Source organism: Phacochoerus africanus, chromosome 13 (genome assembly GCF_016906955.1).
Source record: "Phacochoerus africanus isolate WHEZ1 chromosome 13, ROS_Pafr_v1, whole genome shotgun sequence".
NCBI lineage: Eukaryota > Metazoa > Chordata > Mammalia > Artiodactyla > Suidae > Phacochoerus > Phacochoerus africanus.
This window is the reverse complement of record NC_062556.1, coordinates 30545183-30555685: the sequence shown is the minus strand read 5'-3', so window position 1 is coordinate 30555685 and position 10503 is coordinate 30545183. Positions and strand designations below refer to the sequence as shown.

The following is a 10503-nucleotide window of genomic DNA, read 5'->3' as shown; positions in this document are numbered from 1 at the left end:
TTTTCTCTCTTTCTTCCTCTTTTTTTACCCACTACAACTTGCACTTCTTTCATAGTGCCAACTACAGACTGCATTAGGGTAACTTCGTTTCCCAGAATGTTTTAAATTCTATTGAGACAGAGACTGCATTTTGCTAATATCTGTATGCTCCATTGTGTTACAAAACACAATATATGATCCATAAATTAATGTTGAATTGAACTGAAATGTCACTTTCTCAGAGAAGCCACTTTTGACCCACTCATTTATTTCCTTTTCTCCTTTGGATCATGAGCAGAGAGTAAATTTTTGTAGTTATCCAAATGAAATAAGTAATGAAATGTACATAATAGTTGATTTTTAGATGTTTGGAGAAGAAATGCAGATTGTTAATCATAAGCATACAATCTCAGAAGTAAGAGTCTTTTCTTACCTTCAGTCAGAGCCAGACATTTCACATGATGAGCTATTAAAATGATAATTTCTTAATATATAGCTATTAGTAATACGAAAGTAAGATGATTAATTTTTTATTATTTTTCAGTCTTCCAGTGAAGTAGCTAGTCTCTCTTGCATAAAGATTTTAACTAAGATCTTGCATCCTAACCTATTTACCACTCTGTATACTTCTGTTATGTTTTATTATGCATTTCATTAATTGTTACTCTCTATGTAGGTTATCTAAAAAAGTTAATTTTCCTATAGGCTAAAAAAGCAGTTTAAACATTTTCCACCTTAATGTAACTGTTGAATGAGACATCACTAATGGATCCATTAATATCAAGACATATGGAAAAAATGTACATATATGAACATATTTAATGGAAAATAAATAGAAAAAGAGACCACATGATAATTGATATTTGGAGAAAATGATGAAATTAATATGAACATAAGAGATCAGTCCCATGCAAGACAGTAGATAAACATAGAATGTTTAATTTTGTTAAGATATATAGAAAATATCTAATTTTTAAATGCAAAGAGTAAACAAAATTTCAAAAATATTATGTCAAAGCAAATAATTATATTGAAGACACAGTTTTTCAACTGTAAAATAAAGGAAATAATTTCAAAATATGATTTAATAAGGCTGAAGAGGTTGTGCTGATATATTTAGCTGATCAATAAAATGAAGGAATGACTATCACATCTATTTGAATTTAAATTTCCAAAATGTAAAGTAGCCTATTAGTGTTAGAAGGACATTAAATTTTATTTCTGGACCTGTTAAGAACAAGTTGGCTTTCTGTAAATTGGAGAGATTTTTAAAGATGTTATAGTAAGCTAAATTCAGGCAGAATCAAAACACTTCACTTTGGATTAACCAGCCAGAAAATGACTTTGATAGGAATCGCAATCTCTCATTTTCATTGGATCATTGACGATGGCAATAATATAACATTTTATTCAACATGGTTGAGGCAAGTCATAAGTTAAAAAATGTGTTGTTCATTTCTCAGCCATATTACTTAAATTCCCTCTCTTTATTTTGTGATACTGGCTTTCGAAATGATTGGACTCTCATGCCTTTATATGAATATACATCAATTTATACGGGTGGATGTAATATAGCAAAACACCTTTGATATTACTAGAGTTTATGTAATTATTTCTAAGAAGCCAATTAGTAATCCTATTAATTTAGAAATGTGAAATTTCATGATATAAAGGAATTAAATAAAGTCTATATAATTTCTTGTAGGTGAGAATATACCAAGTTCACAGAAAAACGGATCTTTCATAATACTCTTTTAGAATATTTTGGAGGCCATACCATCAGTACTGTGACATATTTTTTATAAATGAGAGTAAAAAATTAAGGATAATCTGAAGAGAGGCTCAATTCTTATGAAGTCTTTTTCTCAGAGACTACAATCCCTATTCTCTGTTTTTCAAATTATTTAATGTTATAAACCCTTAACATAGAGATAACATAAATTATATGATGTGACTGTCAATTTAAAGGGGAAAACATATTGCTGGCATCATTTAGTGCTTTGGGAAAATAAATTTAAGACACGGGAGAGGCAAGCTATTAAATAGGGCAAGATTGCAGAATTCACAAAATTTAGAACAAATAGAGGAACCTATATTCAAGCATGGGATAAACTCTTCCATGCTAGTTGCCCTTGGATAAATCCATTTACCCCCTTAAGCCTCAGAATTCTTAATTCTATAATGTCTTGTAAATTTGTGAGAATTCTCTGGGAATTGGAAAATTCTCTGCAAATAGAATTTATCAGTATTAATTTAGGTTTGTGTAATTATTCTTTTATTTGGCCTGCCTGATGCTATAAACTTTCAGGGGAAATAATCACAATTTTCATATGAGGAGTGCTAAACACCAGTATTTTACACAAAATATACTGATAATCTGTGAAAGGTGAACAAAAAGAGGGTTCCAAACTTGGTTCTTTTTGTTCCTTGACAATCTTTGAAAAAATTCTCTGGATTGTAATTTTAAGAACCTGGATTTTAAAATATAAATCATGATCAAAATCATTTATTAGCATGCTATAGATTATTTACAAGTTGCTACTCTCAAAGTGAAATGTTGCACTTGTAAGACAAAAAATAGAATATCTATTCAATCTAATGGATGATACAAAAAACTGGGTGATACAAAATTTGTAAAATCTCACAAAAATCTTCCTTCCCTTAATCAAATGTTGTATGTAAGATACTCATTACCATGTAAAATAGTTTGAAAAAACTGTTATTTGGATAATTTTTTGAAATATTGAAAGGGGGAAACAATGAAATAAGCTGCACCATCTTTTATAAATACTGAGAATTTAATCCCTAATATACAATGGGTTGTCTCATATTATTAATGTCTAACAGGAACAGAAAACAATATATTTCCTTGGTGAACCATGTGCAACCATCTCCAAAAGCATGTAATAAAGAGTTAGAAGATGGTCCATTAACTTGATGATCTATTTCTGTGTGCCATATTGATGCTCTAAGGATGTTTAGGAATTTGTTCTCTTCAGAGCCTACAAATCATTGTTCTCTATGATTGTCAAAGAATTGTATCTTTTGGGCATATCTACTTTAAAAAAAAAAAAAAAAACATAATTTGAAGGGCTCTAGTAGCTCACTGACCTAGAGTTGAAGTAAGCCTGTGATACATGGTCCACTCATGACTTCATGGTTACATCCTGGCCAGGTAGGATTCTTTGTTTGAATGACTCCCTGTTCCCACCACTCTGATTAGGTGGTTCAGGTGAGTCAGTTAACAGCTCTCACACTTGAAAGCAATGAATGGCATGATAAGCACCTGGTTTTACTTTTTTTAAAAGTGAAATTATTTTTCCTACAAAAGGGTAATAGTGTCTAGGCAAAATCAGGTCAATTCTTATGTTAGCATATATCACCTAGACACAAGCTATAAGTACTCAGAGGGTAAAATGTAATTGGCTTAGTCCTTTGTACCTTAGGATCCTTGTATGGCACCTGACACTTAAGTGGTGCTCAATGAAAAAGAAACAGACATGTTAACAAATAAATGAGTAAAATAATGGATAGATAAGCCATTTAGTCTATCCCAGTAAGTCTAAACCATAAATATATTCTTGAATATGAAAAAGCAATGCACTCTTCTTGATTTAAGTTATACTGTCAGAAGAAAAGCAAAATTAAAATAAAAAATAAAAAATAAAAAAAGAGGAGTTCCCCTCGTGGCTCAGCGGAAACAAATCTGATCAGCATCCATGAAAATGCAGGTTCCTTCTCTGCCCTTGCTCAGTAGGATAAGGATCCGGCGTTGGGAGCTGTGGTGTAGGTTGCAGACAAGGCTCGGATCCCGTGTTGCTATGGCTGTGGCATGGGCCAGCAGCCACAGCTGCGATTCCAATTTGACCCCTAGCCTGGGAACTGGCCCTAAAAAGACAAAAGAAAAAGACATACAGGAACAGGATATTATGTTGGTTTGTAATTTAGGATATGCCATTCAACAGAAGCAAGATGGCAGAAAAATGAAATGTGGGGAGTAGTTGAGGGAAAATGCAAACAAGCACATCCAATTTATAAACAGTAATGTGTATTAGAACTTATCTATTTCTTTCTCCCACCAGGCTGTGACCCAGGTACCATCCTTGTTTCCTGTTTACTCCTGAGGCACAACACCCAGGGAAAACACATAGTAGGAGTTCAATAAATGTGTTAAATGAGTATAAACAGAGGCTTTTCTACTTAGAACATTATTTTGATGCCACAATAAATATGTATTTACTTTAAAATGCCATTTATGGAGGTCCCGTCGTGGCTCAGTGGTTAATGAATCCGACTAGGAACCATGATGTTGCAGGTTCGATCCCTGGCTTTGCTCAGTGGGCTAAGGACCTGGCATTGCCGTGAGCTGTGGTATAGGTGGTGGACGCAGCTCGGGTTTGGCTTTGCTGTGGCTCTGGTATAGGCCGGCAGCTACAGCTCCGACTGGACCCCTAGCTTGGGAACCTCCATATGCCGTGGAAGCGGCCCTAGAAAAGGCAAAAAGACAAAATAAATAAATAAATAAATAAATAAATAAAATGCCATTTATAAATACATGGTTTCACCAGCCATATAAGATTATGAGAGATCTTATAAAAATGACTTTTCTGACATCTTTTAAGATTTTGTACCAAATTATCTTCAAACCAATTATAAATAACAAAAGCCACCAATACCATTAGGCTTTGATCCGTGGTAATTATTTGACTTTCCAACTTATCTAAGCAACCTGGAAGACTGATAACCCATTCCCACTGAGAACCTTTTGACATTATTGTTAAATAAAACTTTCCCAAATCTTATTTTACTGGCAAATAAAGAACTAACAAAAACAGTTGTGATACCATAGTTGTTTTCCAAAATAATTACGATCAGGGTCCCTACGGTATGCAGCGTAGTAATGAAGTCAAGGGAAGGCACACCACTATTAGTATAAGCTTTTTATTCGGAGTCCTCATTTTCCAGATAGGTCACATTAAACACAGCCATTTAACAATAGCGTTGAGATAAATCCATACAATGTATGCTGCTTTGTTGCCGTTGTCCTTGTTCACCAATCACTTGGTGCAGCTAAGAACCTTATGGAGTGATGGGGCTGATAAATGGGAATAGCCAACCTGCAAAACACTAGGGCCAGGAAAAGTCAGACTTTATTCAGGGCTCATTCAGTTACATTTCAAATCAACACATCTTGATAGCCAAACCTCTCATTTGAATTAACGCTCCGAAAAATGCTGTCTGTTGTCAAAAGAATATAATTAGACAATAAAGAGTGGGCATATATTATGCCAAACCTCAGTCAACTTGTTGACCTCAGCAACTTCTACTCCATTAGGCAACAAACAGCTTTTAACCTGGTTCTAATAAAGCAGACTGTTCTATCACTACATGACTTTTTTTCTTTATGGTGTCGTTTTTTCAATTGAACGGTACCTAGATTCTTTAAATGGAAGTCATGTTTTACAAGATCTCAGCTAATTTAGGAAAAACAAAATGAGTCAATTTCCCTACCAGGAATTCAATTAATTTATGGAGTAGTGAGCCAATCTTTACGTGTTGCTTGCATTAAGGATAAGGATGTCAGGTTAAGAAATAATAGGAAAGCATTCTTTGAAATTGCATGATACGTCTCTTTAATGTTTACTTTGGTATAGGTATAACTAACACTGATTCTCACTACTTCTAATTTTGATGAAAAGATCTTTTATCACTGACATTTTATGAAAAGATTGTTTTGTTACTGATATTGTTTTAGTTCAACAACAAACAATTTTTAGAACTTTGACTTTCTTATGAAAATCTCTATAAATTCTTTTTCTGTGCTTGACTTCAGTTATTTAAGGACGTAAAAGACAAAGTATTATTATTCATTTTGAATGTGTGGGATTTTTAGTAATCGGAAGATGTGAACTAAGGTAATTTTTTCACATTCTGAATTATGCTGAAACCCCTTGACATACATCACTGTTTGATCATGCATCACCCCTTCGAGCGAGCTGCTCCCCAAAGGGGTAATTTTGGCATCTCATAGACTTCCTTGGAAGCCAAGCACCAGAGGTCTGTGATAAAGGCAGTTGTCAGCCAAATGAATAAAAGCGAGATTCCCTCAATTCAACTATAAAAGCTTAGAGTCCTGACTGTTGAATTACCACCAACTTGTAAATAAATAATCACTACTAAATACAGATAATGTATTAAACAGCTAACACTAGTAAATCACTGGTGACAGAGAGCCTAAAGGTAATCCCTCACACATTGGCACAACCAGTTCTTAAAATCTGATATTATTTTAACGTCTTCAGACACATATAAGAAATTGAACAACTGGTTACTCAGCGTTAAGAACATTTTAAAAATAAATCCTACTCTCTTTGTTGATTTCATTTACATAGTGCCTTAGATTTTACTACTTGGCTATCTGGCTAGTAAGAGAGAGGCAATACTTGGTCAGACTAAATGGAAATCAGTTTTCCATCGAATTTCAGCTATCAAGCTCAATCAACCTGTAGTCTCCTGGCAAAAAATAACAGCATATAACAGAGACAACACATTTCAGATACATAAATTGTCCAAAATATAGAGAGTCAATTAGGTTTCACATGTACAAGATCCCTTCTTTTCTAATTTAAACATTTACGAATAAAAAAACCAAGAGTAGAGCTTTGGAAAGGCTGTAACTAGGAACCAAATACAGTTCTCAAGAGAATAAGGCTGATGGGAGTTGTCCACTCTTCCCTTTCAAGCAGTTTTGCAAACGAGGTACAGTCTAAAATCTTGACGGCATTTGACAGAAATATTTTCAGTTGGATTTTTTGAGGTTGAAAATTACAAAAACTAATTCATTTCAATGTTTGTTTTTGCTTTTGTTTTTGTTTTTAATATAAGGATTTTATGACATTTATGCTGTTTCTACACTGGCTTGGTGGCCAGGAAAGAAGGCACAGAATTCTCCACCAGTTTGCAAATAATGCATTTTTCTGCTCCAGTGCACAAACAGCCTTTATTTAACTCAGCACCACATTTTCTAAGGTATGGGCTGGAAACTGTTTGTCATGAAGCTGTAAAATGCCAAAAATTTTAAATGCTGAAGAAAAATGTCAATCAAGGCATTTTCCCATCTGCTGCTACTTCTGCAAGTACTAATTTTATTTTTCCCAATTCCTGAAATTTGAGGTTTCCTAGCCTCATATGGAAGTAAGTTTGAAACTTGCTAAATGTCACAAGGAAAGGTGCAACCAAATGAAGGAATAGGTGTATTGTTCTCAAAGGACACCAATAAAAAGAGGCAGAAGAGCAGTGAAAAAAAAGGCAAACCTTTTGTTAAGACCCAGACCTCTTATAAAACAAAACACAATGCAAGTAACCAGTGCTGGTACCACACATGCATTAAAGCATTTTGCATGGTTTTGAAATATAATGGGAACACACATCTTGAACCACTTAAGATACTTTTTAGAACCAATCAACAGTATGATATCTACAAAGGCAGAAGTTGTTATGTTACTGAAAAAATGTGAAGAAGTTTCAGGTATTGGTACAGATGTAATTCTTGTGATATAGCATGATTTTAATAAAAGCTTCCACAAGGACTTGCACGTAACCATGACTGACATGTATTTTTTGACCTTTCAGTTAGTTCCATCAGCTCACTCAAACACATTTTGAACAGATTATGTACTGTAGTACTTGGTAGACTATACATTAAACAAGAGACTTTGCTCTGAGGCACTGCTTCCAACACTCCATGGGGAAAAGGAAGCAGGAAAAAACAAAACTCATAGAGTTCGACAGCTACCGAGGCAACACTTGCCATTTACAATATAAGCCCAAATATTTTTGCAACACAACTATATATTAATTTAATAAAATACACAATATAGCTCTTATACACTCAACAATTTGGCTCATATGCACTGAATCTGCAATAAATCAATAAAAAATATGTCATTTGATGTAAACACATTGAATCTTCTTACATTTGCACATTTAAGTGGTCATGTGATTTGTGTATGTCCAAGACATTTTCACTTTCCTGAGCTATTTTAGTGTCCACAAATGAATAAAACATATTAATCATGTTAATTGTCTCTGAACATCATCACTCAATGGTAACTGATTTTCAAACTTTTCTAGGTCATATTTAAAACATATCCATGACCATTTATATGTTTGTTGGACACTAAAATGCTAAAGAGCATTTTAAACCTTTAAATCTTCTTCTCCTTTAATGAAGTGAATTAGTCTGTGTGTGTGCAGGACAAAATGGACTATATCATTTTACATTTAACTTTTATACAACATGAGGTGTTTCACAAATGACCCAGTTTTTAAATTTTTTTTCCGACTAATGACATGGAATGTTCTTTGTGTTTATGTGTGTGGCAGGTAACTTTATACAGAAATGTTTACCACAAATATGTGTTAATGTTTGGTGTAGCTTGGACTACTGCAAGGTCTTTTCGGGACTTTCAGTAGAAGCCTGCGGTGACTGCTAGAAATCCACCACAGATCACAAATTATGACCCTGCTTTGTATGGGGTTTATAGGTAAACAGTTAAAGTCAGCATAAATCACAGAGGACAGTCTCAGAGTGATCAGAATAAACTTCCATTTTCACACTGCATACCTTCCTAACAGATTGTCAAAAGGTAACTCGCCTCCTCATCCTCCTTTTTCTTCTCTCCTTCTTCTCTGTTTTTCTTTTCCCTTTGAGCATCATTAATTCTGTCCTGATATAAGTTTGGTCAAAACAAAACCATTGTTATCTCTGAAATAGAAACAGCAGTGAAAAGAACATACTTGTGGGCACTTCAGATGTTCACTAAAAGCCTTAAAGCAGCATCGGTCTTTCTTTGTCCCTATAAAATGGGGTTGTCACCAGGAGGGATCATTTTTAAATCGACAGAAGAGACAAGAAAATGCCAATGCTTTTTTTTTTTTTTTCTTCACTTTCTCACAGCCACAGGGTCATTTCCCCGGCAGTCCTGCAGAAGCTTATCAATTTCTCTCACGACTTCCTCTGCATCCACCGACTCTCTGCCCAGATCCCTGCTGGGGTGGTCAAGCTGCTCCAGGACAGCGCCCATCTCACTGGAATCCCGGCTGGCTCTTGAATGCACATCTGCAAAGACCCTTGCCATCTGCTCAGAAGCCAGGAAGGGAGGGTCTCTCTGCTGCTTGCTGGGGGACAGGTACTGACTGTCAGTGGGCAAGTACTGGCTGCTTGCCTCGGCCAGGGCTCCTGGTTTTGCTTCACAACCATCCAGGGAGCCTTTCATTGAGGTGCAAGGCTCAATGCATGCCTTGGTTGGGCTGCTTGATGCTGAGGGGACCTCTTGGAGGAGAGGGCTCAGGGCACGTTTGGCTTTTAAATAAGGTTTCACATTGGCAATGAGAATCGTGTGCTCTCGCTTGTCTTTTCCAAATGTACAAAAAGTCTTTTTCCCAGTGGGATTCACAGTTTCGTAAGTCTCAGTCTCAACGTTAGCTTCAACTGTGGGTACAAAGAGATTTGTGCGGTAATCTGCATTTTCAGCCTGATTGGTTGCAGGGAACTGTGGCATCCAACACCTGTCAGAATGACCAAGCACTCGGCATTCATCTGTGCAATTAACACACTCTTCAGGTTCTGCAAAGACAAAAGAGAGAACAGCAAATCCAATCATTAGGTTTGCTTTTACATTTCTACCGAGAGACTGTGATAGGCTCTCCCTGGGTTTGCTTGACCTCTGGTCTCTTAATTAAAAAGGAAAAGAAAACAATAATTAAAACATTTCAGGATGGTTGCATAAACCTGCTGGTTGAGACAATGGTTTTATTTAAGTCTATCCTCTAGATATTAACGAATTCCCATAGCCTGGGAAGAAGTAAAAAGTGGCCATTGGAGAATCATTCTCAGTAGAATAGAGCATCTCTGTAAACTAACCTCCTGAGGCTATCAGTTAGTCTCTGTTCTGTATAACCCATCCTGGAAACAGCAAACTTCAAAAAGGATTATGAGGATTAATTTTTCAAATCAAATAACAGTGCAAAAACTGGATTGCAAACTTCCATGACAAGTACTAAGCTGCTTTTTCTTTTTTTTTTTTTCATATTTTATCCCTATTTTGCTTGTAATTGTTATTTTGGTGACAGTCATGAAATAAAAAATTTCCTTTAAAAACCAACTTTTCCCACAGAGAGTAGGAAATGGAATTTTCTATCAGAATGTGTTATGAATAAGCTTGTCAAAAAGTGCACATTCCTATTGTATTAGATTTGCGTATTGATCATGTAATCAGTTTTCTTCACTTCAGCTTTTTGTTTTCGGTGTAAGTAGGTGAAAATGGATTTAGTCAACTGATATAGTTCAGAATGAATGACAAATCATGATTCTTATTCTAAATGATGATGCTTTCTGTGAGAATTTTTGCTTCTCTCTTTTGCAATAAGTGTGGAGATAATCTGAATAAAGCATTCTTCAATGATCACTATTTCAAAGATGCTGAACAAGAACGAAAGAAAATTCCATCATTATGACAAAAA

General features: G+C 35.1%; 1 protein-coding gene across 1 annotated transcript in view; it reads right to left on the bottom strand.

Annotated features, from left to right (window-relative positions):
- Positions 1-4904: 4904 nt before the first annotated feature.
- PCDH17 (protocadherin 17) overlaps positions 4905-10503 on the bottom strand; it is a 99338-nt gene continuing 93739 nt past the window's right edge. The window contains exon 4 of the mRNA XM_047756225.1: positions 4905-9607. Within this exon, the coding sequence (XP_047612181.1) occupies positions 8925-9607 (683 nt within the window). The 3' untranslated portion in view covers positions 4905-8924. The remainder of the gene's footprint in view (positions 9608-10503) is intronic.